Source organism: Macrobrachium rosenbergii, chromosome 19 (genome assembly GCF_040412425.1).
Source record: "Macrobrachium rosenbergii isolate ZJJX-2024 chromosome 19, ASM4041242v1, whole genome shotgun sequence".
NCBI classification, from domain to species: domain Eukaryota; kingdom Metazoa; phylum Arthropoda; class Malacostraca; order Decapoda; family Palaemonidae; genus Macrobrachium; species Macrobrachium rosenbergii.
In genome coordinates this window covers 15,939,782-15,961,656 of record NC_089759.1, presented here as the reverse complement: position 1 = coordinate 15,961,656, position 21,875 = coordinate 15,939,782, and the positions used below count along the sequence as shown (strand labels likewise).

General features: G+C 36.2%; 2 protein-coding genes across 6 annotated transcripts in view; one reads left to right on the top strand and one right to left on the bottom strand.

Annotated features, from left to right (window-relative positions):
* Window positions 1-21,875, top strand: part of LOC136848643 (uncharacterized) — a 51,088-nt gene that overhangs the window by 10,152 nt on the left and 19,061 nt on the right. The window lies entirely within an intron of this gene.
* Window positions 16,767-21,875, bottom strand: part of LOC136848641 (neural cell adhesion molecule 1-like) — a 781,664-nt gene continuing 776,555 nt past the window's right edge. For all 4 annotated transcript variants that reach the window (XM_067121045.1, XM_067121046.1, XM_067121043.1 and 1 more), the window contains one exon: window positions 16,767-21,840. In XM_067121045.1, the coding sequence (XP_066977146.1) occupies window positions 21,620-21,840 (221 nt within the window). In that variant the 3' untranslated portion in view covers window positions 16,767-21,619. The remainder of the gene's footprint in view (window positions 21,841-21,875) is intronic.

Below are 21,875 nucleotides of genomic sequence, written 5' to 3'. Positions count from 1 at the left end.
CGTAAATATATCATATACCATTCAAATTTGGTTTATTCAGTGTAGGTGTTTTCTGTTGACAGTTTGTATCGACCATCAGCAAAAATTATATTTAGTGATTTTATATGAACTATATCTGTTGAAAGGTTTTTCTGTTAGGGGAAATGGAAATAAGATATTTCATTTAGATGAGTTCTGAATAATAATGAACAGTATTGCTCATCCTACGTTAATAGGTAGTGTTATTCTTGTAGTATTTAGAATTTAAGAGACGGTAGATCAAAGATCAAAATATCATTAAATGTCGGTAGAAAAATCTTCTCCCTCTTTCATGAAGTTTTTTTTTTCACCTTTTCAATTGATTAGTAGTGAAGCAAAAAGTAAAAGACCATGATTCAAGTCTCCTTGATTTACCACTGCACATTTGGAATTTGTAGGTAGAAAGAGTTCAACAAATAAACAAAGAACTTTTAAAAGTAGCTTCAAAATGCGAGTGATACACCATATACCAGTCTTGAAATGGTCCTGGGTTTTAAGTTTATGAAAAGTATTACCAATTGGAATTTTTTAAATGCTGACTCTTGGAAATTGTTTCGAGGGTAGATATTCGCAACCTGATGATAATCGCCATGTAAAACCAAAATTAGTATTTCGGCATGATTTAATATTACAGACTAAACTCATAGGCATCTAAATATCCTTCTCCGGAAATGCGGAAAACAATATCCTATAACTTTAAAGGCCCGATTTGAAGCAATCGGGGAAGACAAGGTAGAGAAGAAGTTCCTTAGCTTAGGTGCAGATCAGGGAATTTGAAATACATGATATCTCCGTTACAAATAAAGCCGTTTGAACACTTAGAGCTTATATAGAGCCGGGGATTATTTTTCCTCCGGCAAAACACGAGGCATAAGTGATAGTCAAGATGAGAAACAATTTTACTAGGCCTATAAGGTGCATTGAGCTTGGCATATTATCCCTTGATCATAGCAACTAAGTACAGAGAGTGAAAGCTGTTAACAGAGGGTACAAGATTATGCATTATATTAGCAGAAGAGGTGCTTTTGTCGAAGGTGTGAATGGAGTTTTTGCGCTTTTAGTCACCGGTATAGATTGCTCGAATATAACCGTCAAACTAAATCTCTGCGAGATGAGAAGGGATCTCTTTTTCAGTAAAGCTTTCCTCGTAAAGAATCATGCTGGAGATCCAGGGAAGACTTAAAGATATTTGGAGTTTAGACATTAAAGCAAAAATATAGTTTTAAGTTTTATTAGTGGGGCGGTAGTTTGAAGGGGCGAAGAGTCAGAGCGGGCGAAGAGTCAGAGCGGGCCAAGTAGTATGAATACACGAATAGAATGAAATTTCCCAAGCAGCGGTACGCCAATTACGGCTTACAAGATCGGATGACAAGATGGCAACCTGTAGACTTAAAAACTGGAAATATAAAGGAAGGTAAAAGAGTAGAGAAGGATAATAGCTGTAGATGAGATTCCGTACAGTACAAGGTAAAACTTTCGTTGAGAAATAAAAATGCATTTTGTGTGCTGTAATAAGAAAAATGGGATTTTTGTAAGATATGTAAGTGACCGGAAAATTGAATTTAACAAAATGATAAAACTTCCGTATTAAAAGTAGAATTTTTCCTGTCAGCCACAAAAGTGATTCTTTCCATTTAGGCTATTCGAACATACAATGGAAATGTATCAAATACTTCACTTGCCATGGAGGATTAGGTAACACACACAAGTTGAATATGTATCCCGCTATAACCTAAACTGTCAAGACTTGAAAATGGAATTGAAGGTGATTGGTGCGTCGAACAAGATTTTCATTACTTGCATGTACTTTTGCTATTTTTAAAGGGATTAAAAACTTCATGATCAAAGTTTTAGAGAGAATGAAAAAATGAAAACCTTCACGATTACAAACGTATATAACAAAAGCAAAGCGAATATGACACAAATTTCAACTATAAGAAACGAAAAAGACGAGATTGTTTAAACTCGACTCCGTATTGTCCCCCTCTTCCCGTTTGGTAGTCGGGTTACACCAAAGTAAACTTTCATTTTGGTCCCTCTGTGAAGTTTAATTTATTCCTTTTAGGTTTTCGAAAGCGAAGGCGATTTCTACGTTTCTGAAACTTATTTCTAGGACTTGAATAAAAGCTTCTGCTATTGTCACAGTATGTGATTACTCCCACGTTTCCCGTATCTCATAAAACACCTTATTCAGAAGTAATTAAATTATAATCCAATGAAATTTTTCTGTCAAAAGTAGTAAGAGTGCATATGTAATATTCTGTTTTCCCCACTGTAGCGAATTCGAATAATTTGAGCGTATTTCCTTAATGTTTCCTTTCAAGCAAGATGTTTTTGCAAAATGACGATACGTTTATTAGAAAGAAAACTGCAAGCGAGAATGAAAAAGTTGAGGGACGACATGACTCATTCGCTGACAGGCGGAGAAAAATAGCCAATTAGAGGCTCGTCCAGGCGCGTGTCCCCCATTCGTCTCCAACAGTCATTTGGAGGAAGAAGATCGAACGTACCTTGGCCGTTTCTTTAAAATGGCAGTGACTTCTTGAAGAGACCGACCTCGAGATGCGTTCCCACCAATAGTACTGTGAGGTCTCTTCGATGTTCGTGTTACACGTAACTTTGGTCCTTCCAGAAAATTAAGTTAAAGGGAGGAGCACGGTCTAGATATCTAGACCGTGGGGAGGAGGAAAGGGAGGAGGTCGTCTGCAGCGTTAAGTTCTTGACAGAGACAAACAAGAGCGACTCCGGGTAATTTCAGCCAGTAGCGAAAATAAAACTGGTTTAGAGTAGCCCTCATAACATTTCAAGAACACTGTGGGGTTAACAGACTATAGATTGTATATTTTCTTGTTTTGGACTGAAACTCATGAATTTACTGTAATGTTAAAGTCATATGCTGATAAGCTTGGTGCACTGAAATGACGAGGTGGGCAATTGTATGGAAAGGAACAAGGGATACGCATCCTGTTGCAAGTACGCAACGCCCTCATGAGTATTGTGTGCTATACTTGCAGTATTTATGCCTTCATACTGGAATCTACACACGTGTCTGTGCGTGTATACGTACATACATTTACATCTCTCTCTCTCTCTCTCTCTCTCTCTCTCTCTCTCTCTCTCTCTCTCTCTCTCTCTCTCTCTATATATATATATATATATATATATATATATATATATATTCATATACTGTATATATATATATATATATATATATATATAATATATATATATATATATATATATGTATATATATATATATAATTGTGTGTGTGTGTGTGTGTGTGTGTGTGTGTGTGTGCGTGTGCGCGCGCGTGTGTAAAATTTAGCATTTCCTCGCTAGGGAGCGTTACCAGAGGAAAGAGAAGTCGCGTTACGGTCGTACATTTATTGCTGAATCGTGTATTAATACCTGTGCAGAAAGCTTCTAAAACATAACTCCTTCATATACCTACACAGAAGGCTTGTCATGTCATCGGTGCACCGAAACCCCATACACACTGTCCCATTTACTTATATTACTTAGGCTACACGCACTCTTTGTACCCCTGGATACCAAGTCCCATTCCGTTCCGGTACCTCCTCCACACCACCTATCCAACATTTTCAAGGTCATTGTAATCATAACATTCCATTAGTTGGTTTCAGTTTAAATCTATTCTTATTTGAGGGGCAACTCTTATTTTTTCGGGTCTCTCATTTTTTGCTATTGTCTCAGGTTGGAGAAACGTTTAGTTGCTCCGCTGTTAAATGCTGTTAAACCCCGTTGAGCGGGTAAGCTCCTTAATTAGAATTACCAAGGGAAGAAAATTGAAAGAAACCATTATTATGATAAGCTTGCAGCAATTCGAACATTAGTTACTTGGAAAATAACAAGTGCCCTCAAATTTTACGTCTAATAATCGTGTTTTTTTTTATCAGTCCCTTCTGTAGTTAGAGGATCCGACACTCACATATCAAACATATGCCTCGTGACTCGTTTGTCACCATTTGTCATAGTATAACAGCTTCATTCATCTTACAAATCACACGCCATTTATATAACTAATTTACATACGACATATATCATTTAGATGTACATATTTCGTTCTACGTAGCATAAATCACTAGCACCAAAATGCCAAAATCATGAACAAGACTTGGCGTCGACAAACAAGAAAGAAGAAGAAAAATAAGAGCGCAAGGCGCCCGTACGGACGCGACATAAATTACGTCGGGTTCCGCATGACTTATTAGATACACATCTTGAAACGGGGGAATAACCACGAATTACGCCATTACCGAGAGCTTTTCATTTCCCCTCCGCAATAAATTTCCCATTGAATTGATTTAGACACTGATAACACCCGGCGCCATAGAGCCAGCCCCTCGTCTCCCTTTTCTTTTCCGACACCCTCCAAACTCTCCTCCATCCAGGCTCCATTTTTCTTCTTGGTAATGTGACAACAGCTGAGTGCTTTCCAGGAGGTAAATTGCCTGTCTCTTGGCACATGCTGTTGTTGTTGTTTGTTGTTGTTGCTGCTGCTGACGACTTGGGAAGTGTTGCTGGTGTGTTTGTTGCTCTTGTTGTTTTTGCTGATGATACGGGGAGATCTTGTCATTGTTGTAATTATTGTTGCGCATCTTAGCGTTTTTAAAATGTCGTAACCGAGATGTCGTCACCTTTACAGCCATTACAAATTTACGTTTGGTTTCAGTGTAGTCGTTGTTTGTGCGTGGTATTCAAATTCATTATTAAGAGTATTATCATCAGTAGTAGCTAAATTAGTTAATTTTAATGTGATAAATATAAAAAAAAATTATTTATGCTGATTTTAGGAAGGGCTTCCTTTTCTCTCTCTATCTAGCTACTTAACCAGATGTGTTTATTGGTATGCAGACGCATATGAAGATCATTCACTATGTATCAACATTCATAAACATTCCGGCTATTTAAATTTCTAGTGCCGAAGACCTCCCGTTCTCGAAAAGCGTAACCAAAAGCAGTTCCAAAGCGTGAGTATGCCTGGTTTAGTATGTCGATCTGCTTTTATCTCTTGACGTTTGTGTCAATACAATGCTGAATGCAGCATTAAACATGCGATGAAATCATATTTTTTTTATCTTTTTTTTTAAATGTTCAATGTGCAATATACATAGTCTCCAGTTGCAATTTTACATGAAATTTCCTGTAACGATGTTCCTCAGTACATCACTTTAAATCTATCTTAAATTTGTTTTATCTTTATTAGTTTTATTTTTAAAAAAATATTGATAATTACGTGAAGCGTGATCTGTTGGTAGCATTTCCTACTTCCCTTATTTTATGTCCGTCCACAGTACTGGTGTGTAAAAGCCTTTTTAAAAAAGATTCGCCATTAAGCTTCATTTTGTTATCCTAAATTTAAGAGGGCAAGTGCATCTGACGGTTGGACTACATTTCTTCTGAGCCGTCCTCGATTCTGAATAGTCTCTCTCGCTTAGACAAAAGTTTCAAGGCGCGCACACTTTTTTTTCTCTCCTTATACGAATGAATTTATTTAGGTTTTATTCGTTTATTTATCTTTGCTCAGTCGTGTTTAGTTGGATAAATTCACTTCGTATTATCCTTATCACATACGTCGGGCAATTTCATAGCTTGTTGGCCTGCTTTGTGGGAATAACTGTAAAGTAGGAATAATAATAATGAAAATTATAAATCTGTTAGTTCAAGTAGTAGTAGTAGTAGTAGTAGTAGTAGTAGTAGTAGTAGTAGTACCTCGGACAAGGAGATTCAGTGTTTTTGATTCTGTTTGTACGTTGGAATTGTTCCACCGACGGTGGAAGAGATAGGAATTTATTATTGGGGAAGAGGAGAACTTTGCGGGGCTTAATTGCTTAGCCTAGCCGGAGTGCTTCAGTTCCCGAACGCTCTTATTGTTATCAGGGGCAATACTGCGATAGTTGTAGTAGCAGTGATAGGTTTGTGAACATCATTCCCAACATCCAGACACATCGTAAAGGGAGAGAGACTCCTGCAAGTCAGCAGCTGCGTCATCAAAGCGAAAACCGTTTTCAACTTGAAACATCTCCCCGCTTTAAATTTGCATATGCCACAAAAGATTAATACCAGAAAGAAACCGATCTTTGTTCCCAACTCCAGCAGCTGAGGGTTTTTTATTTGTGCGTGTAAGTAGGGAAAGATTCTCTCTCTCTCTCTCTCTCTCTCTCTCTCTCTCTCTCTCTGTGTGTGTGTGTGTGTGTGTGTGTGTGTGTGTGTGTGTGTGTGTGTTGGCACTGTACTTTTTTTCTTCAGTTCTGTTTAACTAGTCCATCCAAAAGTCTTAGACAGTAAACATCCTTTAATTTTTCCTATCCCTTCTCTGGATTCTGTAATGTTCCTTCTCCCCTTTCTCTCTCTCTCTCTCTCTCTCTCTCTCTCTCTCTCTCTCTCTCTCTCTCTCTCTCTCTCTCTCTCTCTCTCTCTCTCTGTGATTACGGACGCATACATTCCATCATTAATCTGTTGTATAAAATTACAGCGTATAACGAGTGATACGAAGACAAGGGGGTGGAGCTTTTTGAAGGGGTTAGAGAAGGTTGGACAGGGCTGAGGTATTTCGTAAATTCTCTCTCTCTCTCTCTCTCTCTCTCTCTCTCTCTCTCTCTCTCTCTCTCTCTCTCTCTCAGTAATTCTTTACCCGAGAAATTGAACGGAAATTGGAGCGGAGAAAGACGGGATAATTACGTAAGGAGAAAAGGAAAACGAAGAAAGACGATAGTGAAGGAATTGAATAATGATCTAACTGAAAGAGAAACTGATCAGCTGACTGGCTGTGAGGAGCATTTGGCTTTACAGAAAAGAGAGAGAGAGAGAGAGAGAGAGAGAGAGAGAGAGAGAGAGAGAGAGAGAGAGAGAGAGAGAGAGAGAGAGGTTCCAAAAGAGCGTAATGGCCAGAGAGTTTATGAAGTTTGTTCCTTGAAGAAAGTAGAGGAAGTTTTACCCTGACATTCAAGGATATTGGAAGAGGGGAGGAAGGATGCCGGAATTTGCGATCGAGGGGAGAGTTGGGGTTTTGATCACCCTGTACTTTCTCTTCTTTAAAAGGGGAATAGATTGAGACATTCGATGACATAACCTGAAAAATTCTAATTATATAGATAATAAAGTATCTGTACATGCCAAAAATTGGGGTAATATGGAAATGGTCGAACGGGCAAGTCTAGGCCCGTAGGACGGAATGCACCATCCTGAAGTAAATACCAAAGGACTTTAATTTTGCAAATTACTGAGTATAGTTGTTTAGGGTTTGGTGGTTTGTTCATGTAAAAAGAAAGGAGAATGACAGATTACTGAAAAGAATTCCCAGGAACTCTAAGGACTGAAGAAGAGAAGATCATAAAATGGCATTCACATTACTAACCTTAAGATAGTGTGAAATTGAATGGCAATAAGTGGGTATACTGTGTTGTGCATATAGAATGGGTACTGAAGTCTTGACGGGCCTCTTATGTGGGTATATAGGGCAAATAAATTGGGTATATAGGGTAAATAGATTGACTCGATCCAAGAAGTACTTTGTAATTATTTCTCGTGTTCCGTTGCTGATCATTGCTTCAGGGCTGCCAGGGGGCGGGGGTGGGCGGGGTGTGTCTGTGCATGGTCCCCTCATATAAGGGGAACCACAAAAATAATTATGGTTTCTGTGGCAAAAATCATCGAATCCCCATTGTGGTTCACCCGAGGTTAATTAGCTTAACTGGGTCACCTATTGATTTTTATTCACGTTTACCAGTATCCGTTTAACATTTCTTGAGATATTCTGCTAACATAGCGATCGGAGGTAACCACTGTTTTTCCGCACAAAGACAAACAATGAAAATAAAAATTACCACTTTTTAAGAAAAGTTTAAAACGATAACTTTTTAAACTTACTCGTGTACGCACATATGTAACTACGCCTATTTTTACATTGAATTTGAATGCATAATCTTCCCATTTCGTTTTTAATGCATTCACTGCTGTTTAAGATATGCATGTATTGTACGTGTGGCAAATATATGGCGGTAACCTCTGTGTTCACGTGTACATTTTACTTCCAGTGGTGATATCTTTTCGTGACAGCAGCTGGGCCCTGTCATAACATTGCAGAATCCACATAGCTTTGCAAGGAACTGCATAAAGATGAGAGCAGTTTCCTGCCGACGTGTTTTCCACATACTTCTCTCCTGCCCTGAACCTGGATGAAATTAAAAAGAAATGAGATTTTTTTGTCCGCGTTACGAGAAGGCGCTCCTTTTAATGCCACGAAATCATTAAGACATATTAATGAAGATAGATGGTCGTCCTCGCTCTGAATCGTATCTTTGAGGGATGTCAGAAGGCTTCGTGATTTAATTTCCGGGAAATTATTCCTCAACCTATTCCTACCTCTCCCTTCTTACCATAATAATAATAATAATAATAATAATAATAATTATTATTATTATTATTATTATTATTATTATTATTATTATTATTATTATTATTATTATTATTATTTTTCGAGAAGTTTATTACTAGTGCTCATAGTTATCTTATGCCTCAGACGTAAGAGTTGAATAACTTCAGCAACTTCGAAGTGTTGCATCGCAACTAAAAACAAAATAAAAACCTTGATAGATGAATAGAAGTTATTGCGTTACGGTACCACCACCTTTGCAAAGAAGAAGACAGTTCAAATCCTAGTCCAACATAAAACCAATGGATTTATTACTTTTACGTTTTTGTCAAAATACCTCGAGTCCTAGTGAACTGAATCAATAAAGAGCCGTCTGTCCAGTGTTATTATTATTATTATTATTATTATTATTATTATTATTATTATTATTATTATTATTATTTTTTTTTTTTTTTGTCTATCACAGTCATCCTATTCGACTTGGCGTTTTTTATAGTGTGGGGTTCCGGGTTGCATCCTGCCTCCTTAGGAGTCCATCACTTTTCTCACTATGTGCGCTGTTTCTAGTAGCACACTTTTCTGCATGAGTCCTAGAGCTACTCGTCATCTAGTTTTTCCAGATTCCTTTTCAGGGATCTTGGGATCGTGCCTAGTGTTTCTATGATTATGGGTATACAATTTCCACTGGCGTATTCCACATCCTTCTTATTTCGATTTTCAGGTCTTGATACTTATCAGTTTTTTCTCTTTCTTTCTCATCTACTCTGGTGTCCCATGGTATTGCGACATCAGTGGATGAAACTTACTTTCTTGATTTTGTCAATCAACGTCACGTTTGGTCTATTGGCACGTATCACCCTATCTGTTCTGATACCATAGTCCCAGAGGATCTTTGCCTGATCGTTTTCTGTCACTCCCTCAGGTTGGTGCTCGTACCACTTATTACTGCAATAGTTGGTGTTTCTTGCACAGGCTCCAGTGGAGGGCTTTTGCTACTGAATCATGCCTCTTTTTGTACTGGTTCTGTGCAAGCGCCGGACATTCTCTTTCTTTGTAGTTTATGGTCTCGTCTTTCACATTGCACTTCCTGCATATGGGTGAGATGTTATTTCCATCTATTGTTCTTTGGACATATCTGGTTCTTAGGGCCTGATCTTATGCCGCTGTTAGCATTCCTTATTATTATTATTATTATTATTATTATTATTATTATTATTATTATTATTATTATTATTATTATTATTATTATTGTTGTTGTTGTTGTTGCAAACTCTGTCCCAACCTTTCCTCCATAGTTTCCGGTTTAGTATTCCATAACGAGATACGGACGACAATATTGAGGAGAATATGGAGTTATTTTAAAAAATATTCACCAGTTGTTGAAGTTACTGTGCGCCATCTTGGAAGTGGACATTTGTTTTAAATTTTTTTTAACAATTTTATTACACATACCTCAGTTCCCGTGTCACTGTGCCAAGAAGTGGTTCCCCGTAATTGGGCCTTGAAGAGGCCGCTCAAGGCTCCGGGAACTTGTGATTTATTGCCTGGTTAATTTCTTCGGATAAGTTTGAAGTGTTGCTGCCATTGACATCCATGGAGGCAACGAGACAGGGTTTTAGATTTTTCCGTACCGTACTCTTAATTGTTTATCATGTTTTCCTTCACAACGTGTGCGCGTATTCGATTTACACACAAACACACACATATATTTTATTTATATGTATATGCATACATACATATATACTATATATATTGTGCGAGGCAGAAATTTGTTGATTCATATTTATATGAAAATATACATTTTATATATATATATATATATATATAATATATATATATATATATATATATATATATATATATATATATATATATATATATATATATATATATATATATATATATATATATATATATATATTTATAATGTATAATGTTTTCATATAAATATTGACCAACAAAATTTCTGCCTCGCGCAGGGGCAATGCTTTTCGCTCAGTTTGTCGTCTTGTATGGTAGCAGGATTACGTAAAGAAATGAGTGTATTCTTACGAAACTTTCCCTAACCAAAGTTGGACCTCTTGACGTAAAACACCAGATTAGGTTTTGGCAGAGATAGAGTCGAAACTTTTGGAGAGAAGGAACCTTTTTGGGGGGTAAATTGCTCGGCCTTCTTTTTCCGTATCTGATTACCAAACGATGACATTGTGGGTGAAATTTCGCGGAAAATGGGTGGTAAGTTAACAAAGCTTTTTGTGATTTTTGGCAACTTAGGTTTTGTGAACACTTGATGCGTGACCCATCAAATTGTCTTGCTCAGCTTCGAAACTTGAGTGAAGGTTATACACCCATGTGCTCGTTGACCAATTACGCTGAAGCGTAACTTCATCGTGCAGAAAAACTAGAAGTCTGGTACAAACGACAAATATTATATTATGGCCTAAAACCCATGGAAATTAATAAAAATGGATTTTTGTTCACATTACCCTTCGGTTACTTCATTTTGTCTCGGTCTTTAGTAATTACGATAAAGGCAGTGTAGTTCAGCTTACTGCGAGACCATTTAATGTCCAAGAAATACAAATTTAATTATAAGCACGAGGTTAAAGCACTGACTTTGCTTTTACCCCTAACAAAGAAGAATCGGCGTTGTGCACAGCTCTCAGAGTGGTTCATTACGCAGTTAACATCAAGATCTAGGTTAACATATCCAGAGCAGAGCAACGAATAGCTATATCTTAGTACATAATGGTGATTCCTGGGTAAACATTAGTGTTAATGCTGCGTAAATAATCACGCCATTTGGGAAACGGTGGCTAACATGACACGAGAAACGAGAGCCAACAACTAGTTTTTCCTTTTTATTTATTCCGGTTATTTCTGGTTTTGGGAACCTTGAATAAAGGCGGAATCATTGTATTTCATCTTGACGTGGTTGTCTTTCGGGTAGGATGTTGGGTGTTCCCACGTGAGTACTGTAGATAAGTAAACAGATTGGAACGAAACTTTCAAGTTTTCTTCTTCGAGTAATCCGCACGCCCATCAGTGTCGCCACTTCAGTGATGGGCGATGCTGAGTAATCAATATCCCGGCTGCCCCTGCTTCAGCTGTACAGGTTACCTTATCCTCTACCTTCTCACTTTCCTGTCCCCCATCCCCTTACCCCGCTCTTTGCTCTCATCACGTTGCTTCCCACACACGCCTCTCTTGCCTCCTCAATATCATGCTCTTAATTCTCTTCCTCCTACCTGTGTGGCTGTCTGATGTACTCGTTCGTAAATCTTAAGATCCCTCTGCATAAGACACCCAGTGCCTTCAGTACCATAGGGTGCATCCTACTCAGTGACTATATTTCCGATAAAATTAAGGTTCATTTTAAATTACATTACAGCTTATTTTCAATAAGAATTGCGTATATCCGATAAAAATGTCATTTTAGAGTAAATTATAGAACTCCTTATTTACAATAATAATGTTGCTCATCTTCAGTTAAAATTGCTTTGCATTTTCGATAGAGATTGCTGACCATTTAAAAAAAATTCTTGCTAATTTTCAGTAAATTGACTACATATTTATAATCACATATACGCTTAAATTGAAATTATTGATCACTTCAGTAAATTGAACTGATACCCTGTATGTGTTTTCTCTAAAATTACCAAGCATTTTCAGTAGAAGCTTAGTAGGTTCGATCTCTCTGCATGGAATTTGCCATGAATATTGACTCAAAATCACTGAAAGAAAGAGTAAACGCTAACGTCTATATTCTAAAAATTATCTGCACTAGAAAACCATAATAAAAATGTATAAACGCGAAGGTTTTGGGGGCTAAAAATTTTTCCCTTCAGTCTATAAAATGACTTCATGAAGATTTAGGGGATGCTTATTTCCTCAGAATGGTTGCATGTTGTAATCTGTAGTAGGAGAGAATATAAAATATTGAAGCTTGCAGTTCTAGAACAAAAATATCAAGACCTAGGCAGTTTTTAGAAAATCGTACATTTTAATTTGCATTCAAAATGTTCAAAGTGAATGTTTTGAAATGCTCATTTCATATTTACGTTTTTAATTGCTAAATGTTGTCAGTTGCTGAAAATAAAGGAAATGGATATCGCGAAGTAAAAGTAAAGCTGTTTTTTGTATTTTTGCTTTTTTTTTTTCATCCAAAACGGCTATATCGACTTCCAAGGGTGCTCATTTCACAAGTGCTGTGAGTAGCTAGCAACTAGGTTTTATGAGAAGTGGATCGCAAGCAAGGCCACGTATAAAAACAAGACGTGTGCAAGTTTCCATTGCTGTGTGTAGTTTACGTATTAAGGTTCGAAATCATTCTATGTTAGTAGAGGAGGGGGAGTAGTGTTTCTGAGCATTACATTAAGACTTGGGGGTTGCTATATATTGCAGATTTAGTGCCATAAAAAAGCCAGTGCAAATGAAATATATTAAGTTTACCTTGGCATTTTGGGAGTTCAGTTTTTGTTTTAAATATATTAAATTTTTAATTTCTTTTGAGCTGCTTATTTCGAATCTGTACCGAAATTGCAACACTACAGAAAATGTGTAGATTACAATTGTTAGTCATTACAGTGGGGGTTGTAAGTTTTTGGTTGCCTCTTTCCAATCTGTATATACATATATTGTAAATTTTTTTTAGAATGTGTTGCCTTTTCCGGTTAATGAGTTACAAGCACGAAAATCGGAATAACCCCCAGTGTGGCTAGGGGCTGTCAACACGCAATTTCTTTCAATTGTGCTCATCGTAGATTATACTTGCCGTAGTTGATGTGAGTGCGTGATGGTGACCATAAAAGCATGCTAACCAAGCTTGCATCTGTCCCATGACCTCAGCACCAAGGTTTTCGACTCTTGCCTGAAGGTTCCCAGGCTCATTGAAAAGGGAAAGTGTTGGATTATCAGGGTAATGACTTCTCAATCTTCTTTGATCCGTTTTTACTACCCTCCCCAGAAATTTGTTTAGATATCTTTCATGGTTTCGTTGAGTGTTTTTTGTTTTTAGCTTTACGGACATAGTAATATTAACTTTATTTCACTCGTATTCTTCCTTGATTTTGCTCATAGTTTTGTCATTTTAACTCTTTCTGGTGACCTGGAGTTAATCCCTTATTCCTGAATTAATTTTTATTAACAAACATAAGGTGACGCTGTTCAAATATTTGGTTCATGGTCATGCCCAAATTTTCCTATTTTTAATTGGCATGCCGGAGAGTATGACCAAAATTTCCTGTCCGAAAACAAGACTAGAGAACAGATTTCATCATTCCACAGTTTGATGAGCTTCGCCTTCTTTAACCCCATAAGATTGTACATGCGGAGTGTATGATTGTTTTCAGTAGAGCATGGCTGTCCTGTTTTTTTTTTTTTTTTCACGGTATCTGTGAATATAAAAGCAATGAAATTCTGTAATAAGCTGTTGGAAAATATCTATATTTCCTTGCAGCTACAAGTAATGAGTCATGAACTGAAGGGAATGTGCTTAGCGCCTACCCCTAAAACTTCGTTATCAGGTGACCTCAGTTCTAAACAAAAGGATTGGTTTTGCTCTGGCGTTACTGAAGAGTAAAGCACGGTTTACACGCTACGATAAATTGTAGCGATTTATTGTAATGAAAAGGTTGTTACAATTTGTCGTTACGTGTAAACAGGAGATCGTAGCGAGCGATCTCCTGTTTACACGTAACGACAAATTGTAACAACCTTTTCATTACAATAAATCGCTACAATTTATCGTAGCGTGTAAACCGTGCTTAAGGCGGATCAGCTCTGAACTTCTGTTCGTCTTTGGTTGTCTACCGATGATATGGCAGCCTGGTTATAATTTTGCTAGTGTGCTGAATCTTGCTCTAAATGCTGTATCTGTTTTTGTCATAGCTGAGGTTAATCAGGGTATTTCCATTCCTGCGGTTATTAAAAATGGTGTGATTCAAGTTTCTAACCACCTTGGGATCAGTAATATTTGCTGTCATTTTTATGAAAATATTTGAAATTAATGATAGCTCCTTTTGATAAGTCACATTAAACCCATTACTTTTTTTTTACCTTGTGTTTAAAAGAGGGTAACATAATTTGTCAAATGATCATACGGTACATAATTTTCATAGTTGTCGAGATAAAAACTTATAGAAATTAAATAAAAGCAAAGTACATGAAATGAAATCTCCTCCTCTCTGGGTGACTGCAAATTTCTCCGTCTTTGGATCTGGTCCATCTACAACCCTTCCCTTGATCAATTAATGATGAGGAACGGTGGCTGGTTGTAGATTAAGTTGGCCTTATGCCAGCTTAGGCCTAAGTGGGAAGAAGTAGGTCATTTGTTCTTGGAAGCAAAAAATGTTATTAGTTAGCATTCTTTGACTTTTTCCGTTACCATGAATCACTTCTCGCCAAATTTGATTTTATTTTTCAAGGTACAAAGTTTCAGTACCCAAAGATGACATAAATAGAAGGGCATTGAAGATCTAGCCGATGTTTCCCATTATTTTTTCTAAAGGAGTGTGGGATAATTTGTCCTAGTGTTTTCAGTATTCTGTCTGATAAAAAGAAAACACTTGTCCAGATGACCACAAATCGTGCAGTGTGTACGATCCAGAAGGTAATACAGTTTAAGTTTTGATTCCCCACATTAAAAGCCCAGTTTCCATCCTTTATTACTCTAAAATATCTTTAAAAGGTGAGAAAAGTATTTTTACCGTGGATCTGGGTACGAGCTTCTTGATAGCCACTGTACTTACAGGAAGCATTATACCCGCGGGAAGCAATTAAATACAACTTTGTAAAAACGAAGTCCTTGATTTTAAGTATTTTTATTATTGCATTTGACGCAATTACCATAAGGTTCATATTTGTAAACTTTGTAACTTTTGAGTTTGAGGCTATGAGCTCGATCCTTTTCAGAATTTTGTAAGTGGTGAGACTGTGTTGGATTTTATGGTTTTCATACTCAAAACCATTAGTGTCTGGTGTTCCACGTGGTGTAGTGCATTTAGACCTTTCCTTTTCAACTTGATACTAGTGACGTTATTGTTGTTGTTGTAAATAGGATTAGATAACATGCAATGATATGTTTAGAGTAAGATAAGTCTACCCTTTTTGTAATTAATTGGCTACTGACATTAATAGAGCTATAGAACCAGTTGGTATGGTATACTAGGGTATGAGGATCGAGGCTGAACTCGGGCAAAACCAGAACTGCATTAATTAGGCAATTTTCTTAAGTTGCTCGCCCTTCATGATTCACTGTTTAAAGCTAGCAACCCTTAATGATTATATTTTTATAACCATGTTACCTTATCTTATCCACCAGTTGTTTTCAGCACTTGAAAGCATATTACCTAATTCTGCTAGAAAGCTGGCCATGGTCTGTAACGCTCATCACAGGGGTGATTTCAGTAACAGGTCTCAAATCTTTGGTGATATTTACTCCTGTATTGATGCCAGCGCTATTTCAGAACATTTTGTCTAAATCAACTGAAGTCCTCCAAGTAATGAGTCAGTTTTTGCAACAATATTAGTTTTTATATAAAAACAATAGTTAACCAAGGAACTTCCATTCTTGTACAGCTTGTGTGTGTGCAGGTACGCCAGTACAAGTAATTTTTTTTCCACCCTGCTTAAGCTAGCCGACTCCTTTTGAAAGGTTACATGCTGTGTAAAACATGCCGTGGATCTGATGATCCTTTGTATTGAGACTCTCAGACTGTATTGTCCACTATGTTGTTTTGGATAACCAGTTAATCCAAACAGTTTGGTTTTTTCTTCTGTTAAGTTCAGTACCACACACTTCTGGCAGTTTTATTCCTGCGGTGACCAAATTGTGGAATGACCTTCCTAATCATGTAATGTGTTTGAATTGCTCGAACTTGAGAAGTTCAAACTCGGTGCCAGTGCTTTTTCGTTGAGTAGGCCGACATGAGTTTTACTTGATAGTTTCTTTGATTTATTTAAGCCTATTTTTATTATATTTTTTTGATTATATGTCTTATTTGTTCTTGGCGTTTCTCTTTCATAGTTTATTCTTTAGCGGACCTTGGGCTTGTAACTTTTACAACTGTGGTTGTAGCTTGGTTTGTGATGATAGTAGTCAACAGAAACAAAGAACTTTAGTTTTTTTAAATAAACTGTTTGAAAATGTAGTAATCTTGATGTTGAGTTCCCTCCTTTAGTTAAGATGGACAATGAATAATGGAGAGAGAGAGAGAGAGAGAGAGAGAGAGAGAGAGAGAGAGAGAGAGAGAGAGAGAGAGAGAGAGAGAGAGAGTAAGAACAAAAGAAGTTTCACATAAAGAGGAATTCCATCTTAAGTTCGTTTCGAGAAGGATGAATGAAAGTAAATTCTTTTCCTTTCGGCACTTTTTTTTTTTATTGATTTGGCATAATGCCAAACATCTTATATACATCAAGGAGCGACACTGACACTTGAAACTTGAAACTTTATAGGGATGCAAATGTCAAATACCAATTTGATCATGAATACAACAATACAATCCCAAATCAAATCATAATCAATGTATAATAATTGTAAAAAGAATTATTTCATCAGTAATTGATCACATCATTAAACATAAATTATTACCGGCACTGTTTTCTGTGCTTGATGGTCAAAATCTTAAAAGAACTCTTCCTTTCAAAATGTTTATCAGCAAATACAAAAATCCCTTTGTTTAAGCTGACGTGTTAGCACATTTGATAATCCCTTAACACACATCTAATCCCTGTCAGTCTATCTGCCCTGTGGACTAAATGAGACATTTTAACACTTTTCTCTTTTAAAGAATATTGAATTCCTCCTTGCCAAGTGCTACGAGTTTAAAATCTACTTTACCACAAGAAATGCAAGCGCGCACACAGACAAACAAACAAACAAACACACACACGTTCACGCTTCTTGGAATAATAAATGTCATACAGTACAGTAGTTTTCCGTAACGAGCACTCTTACTATTATAACGCGCATGTGCACAACGTGTACTCAGTAGAATGTTATCAGTAGAAAGACTCGCTTACAGGAAAAACAAAAAAAAGCTAAATGCTCACACCCAGTTCCTTACCAAAGTTCACTGACAAAGATGCAGAGGTCTTGTCACAATACCCATCCCTTAAACAGAAAACTGAGTTTTTTTTTTTTTTAATATACTCTCGTGACAAAATCATATAAAAGTTCTTGAAGGACTGAATACACAATGCTAAGAGAAAATCAGGACACCAGTTTTCTGTTAACGTTAATCACCACAGCAGTTACAGTACATAACAGCAAGTTAGGCCATTGAACTTTTCACTCTTTATCTGCATAATCTCTGTAAACCATTGTTAGCTGTGTTGTTTGAACTTTTTGGAGAGATTAAAAAAATAATATCGTACATATTTAGGTTTCTCATTTTCATTTTATCTGAAAGTCATGGTTATGTTAGCACAAATTTATTATACACAGTTCCCATATATATAAACACTGCTTCAAGACTTTTCAATAAATTTTTCCTTTAAATTTCACTAAGTATTGACATGTGTATCATTTGTCGTACAAAGTCAAAAAGCCTATGAAAAATGAGTCACATAAAATACACAGAGACAATTATCTACAGCCAGGACTAATATTAAAATAATATCAATAGAAATGTCTTTGGTTTATTGATTTCTAAGCCAAGTACGACAAACTGATAGTGATGTTCATTATCACCACCGTCATCATCACCCACGGGACATTAACCAAATATGTATGCAGGTTTTGTCCACCATATAAGTATCAACTTCAACAACAGAAGAATTACTGACTTTTTACTTCATAAGGTTAAGTTCTCGTCAATATTTAAGTAAGAAATCATACCGACATCTTTGTTTCAGCAATGTATGAGGAAGATGAAATTGATACCAGTGAGTTATAACAATAACCTATAACGTTATCATTTGTCTGTATAGACCGAGTGACATGATTCAAAAATAACTATGGTAGCTAGTTTGAATCAAAACCACTGGGCATGTTAGTGACAAACTCGAGACCCAGTGATGCCCACGTTGGGATGCTGTCAGACAACGTCACTTAATACAGAAAAAGATGACAGTTTATATAAGACCAGAAAAACTCATTGACATCACAAGTAAGCTATGCACTATACTTTATATATAGAAGAAACTCCCTGCACCCTGGGAATCATTTCTTTAATAGAGAATTTGACAAAACAGAAGCACTGAAATAGGTAAATCTCCCAAAACAAAAAAATGAATTTCATGCAAATAATTCCAATATTCTTAGGATGAAAATTGACCAAACACTGCTGAAAAGATACATTTATACTAGCATGGATCAAAGAGTGTAATGGTTTATAACCAAAAAATTTGGGCTTGCAGGGAATCCCGAGAGAGAGAGAGAGAGAGAGAGAGAGAGAGAGAGAGAGAGAGAGAGAGAGAGAGAGAGAGAGAGAGACAATCGATCTCAAACATTGGTCAGCGTCTTCATAATGAAACATACTAGGACGCACAGTTACGTGCCTCCTGTGGCGTAAATACCTTTCTCGAAAGTCCGCTAGGGAAAATGCAAAACTTGCAGGGCATAAAGTACAATCATCATAAATGCAAAATATATATATTTGTTTTCACGGTGAGTAGTAGAAGGGCTCCTTATGTAGCTAAGGATGAGCAAGCTGTAAACTATGTATATATGTGGAGATCCAGATAGAAGGAAGTCTTATTTAAACCACAGGAGGCTCTTAGCAATACAGGCCTATATGTACAGCATACAAGTTAAGGTAATAAGACCTACAGAAATTAGTTTATATTTATATAAAAAAGAAGTTATGGTTTTCTTCCTTAATTTTCTCTGTGAGAAACAAGAAAATAATGTTTACATATCCTCAGAGAGTGCGAGATCACTGGAATAAAGTGCAAGATATCTCAAGTGGACATTTTTGATATATGTTTTATGTAACATTAAGACTTCAATTTTGTTTATAGTTATAACCTGTGCCCACATTGCCTGTTCATATCTATGAAAATTGGCAGACTTACAACCAAAACTGAGATTATGAACCACAATTGGAGTATATGTTAGTCAAAAAGCAAAAGTCTACTTCAAACCATATTGCCCTGTACGTCCATCTAAAGCCTTTTCCTTTCCTTTATAGGTCCATTTTCTCCTTTCCTTTGCAGTGGCCCAACAACTTCCCCTTAAGGTGTCTTTCTCTCTTAGGTGTTCCAGCAGTTTTGATTCCTGTATGCAATACACATTATCCTTTTCAGGATTTCTATGGACCTCATAAAATATAAGCCCTCATGTCCAATAGATACCAGGCAAAGAAGGTTGGGTTAGACACACAAGCACTATTGCTTTAGGTAGACCCCTGAAGAGGCATTAAGTGTAATTTTGCTTGCCATGTTTGATATACAGTATGTTATTTTACTGGCCTAATTTGGCCCACAGATAGCTGACATACAATATATGCCAAAATACCTTCTCAAAATTTGCCCCAAATGTATACGAGTACATATTCATAAATATGAACATAGCTTACAGTATTTATAGGAAACGTATATGGTAAGCCAGTAATGTAACATGAAATGTTTTATAGTTTTTTAGTGAAGTGCAATTAAATTCTTTGAATTTGTACACATCACGAGAACATTTCCTTGTTTTCTGTTTACAGATGAAGTTAGTTTGTCAACATTTACTTAACAGTTTTGGTTAACAGGAAAGGAATGCAAGCATAATTTGCCTTTTACGAGTTTCCAATTTGAAATAGCATTTTATAACAATGATCCTGCACATTTCTTTTCAATTTCCAGTAATGATTTATAAACAAGGACATATTTCTTTCACCTTTTTAAACAGATTATGAAAAATATAAATATCTCTGGAAAAGTGAATATTATCCACACAATCTTCCATTTAAAAAAGGAGTTTTAAGAAATATCTCCTTCAAGCTTTGCTAGAAGTAGGGGTTTTGAAAATTGTATCATTCTGAGATTTTCCTTTTGACAACTTTGAATCAGCTCTTGTTATACACTTGTGAATCCTGTATGATCTGAAATGGCCGTGTGGTAACCTTAGTGCAACATGCAGTCATAATAATTTGTTACAGCAGATACTCTTTCATCAAATAATTTCACTTGATGAAATGTGAATATTTTTATAGTCTCATGAGACAAAATTTTTTAATTCCTTTTGAAAAATGCAATGGCAAATTGCAATCAAATTATTTTATACCAGGAAATATACAGTTAATCAGTGCAGATGATGATGAGACAAACAGTAATTTGATTTGTATAAAAAATCATTTAAGTGTTGATTCTGAGTGCATAATCATTTATGATGAGGCTCCACACGACCAACAACCCAACCTACCCTAAAACAAATAAAAAATATTGATGAGCATAATACAACACAGTCTTAGGTACATTTATCTGGGGAATGTAATTTTGCCAACACTACAAAAAACCTAGCACTGAATATGATCTTGGCCTATACTGCAATTGGTTACAATGCTCCAGGTCATAGTACATTAATAGTCCAGTCAGTATGATTACTGAACAAGGATGATTATTTCAAAATTAATATTTTGCTAATCTGAACACTTATCTTTCATTTCCTGAATTTCAAAATACTGTAAGATTCAATGACTCTCATTGATATATTAATATCAGCAATTATAATACCACTACAGCATTTTTTTTATGTTACAAATACTCCTAAGCTTATATACCTAAAGTACATGGAAACATTTCCCTAGACGAAATTAGTTCCTTTACAAAAGGTAACGTGAACGATAGAGTACAGTAGTGAATAACCATTGTTTACACATTACACACTTAGGCAAACTCCTGAAATTTTATATTTATCTTGGAGGTCTAAAACATTTCACCACGTAAATACTGACCTAAGATTTAAGTATGCTTACTTAAAAAAAGATAAAATATTTATATGTATTACTTATATCTTTCACCAATAACCACAGCATTGTATCAAAAAATGGATAGAAATTAATTCTACAATTAAATACAAATAACAAAAATCAACTCTCCTGAAAGTCAGCTAGATTTATGAACTACTAATTCCTTTTACAAGGAAATACTGGGCCTTCCCCTACCCCTTGAACAAAACATTTTAAGCAACATTTCTCCTACTATCATAAGACTAGGCAGGAAAAGCAAACAAAACAAAATGATGAAATAAAAAGAAATTAACTTTCAACTTTGAATGTTCACAAGGAGATCAGGTATGTTGCAAGAAGCAGGGAGAAGAAAACAAGAGAGGAAGATGAGGTCACTGGAGAGGAATAAGATGTCACATTCATGGCTTCTACTTTCTTGGTTCTCTCCATGACTTCATCTGAATAGTCCGATAAACCTGCAGCATTTCTGGCATAGGCTCGAATTACATACAAGGTGTCATCTGTCAAGCTGTTGATGATGTAGCTTTCACCTGCAAAGGGAATGTTATCATAAGAATATGATGTC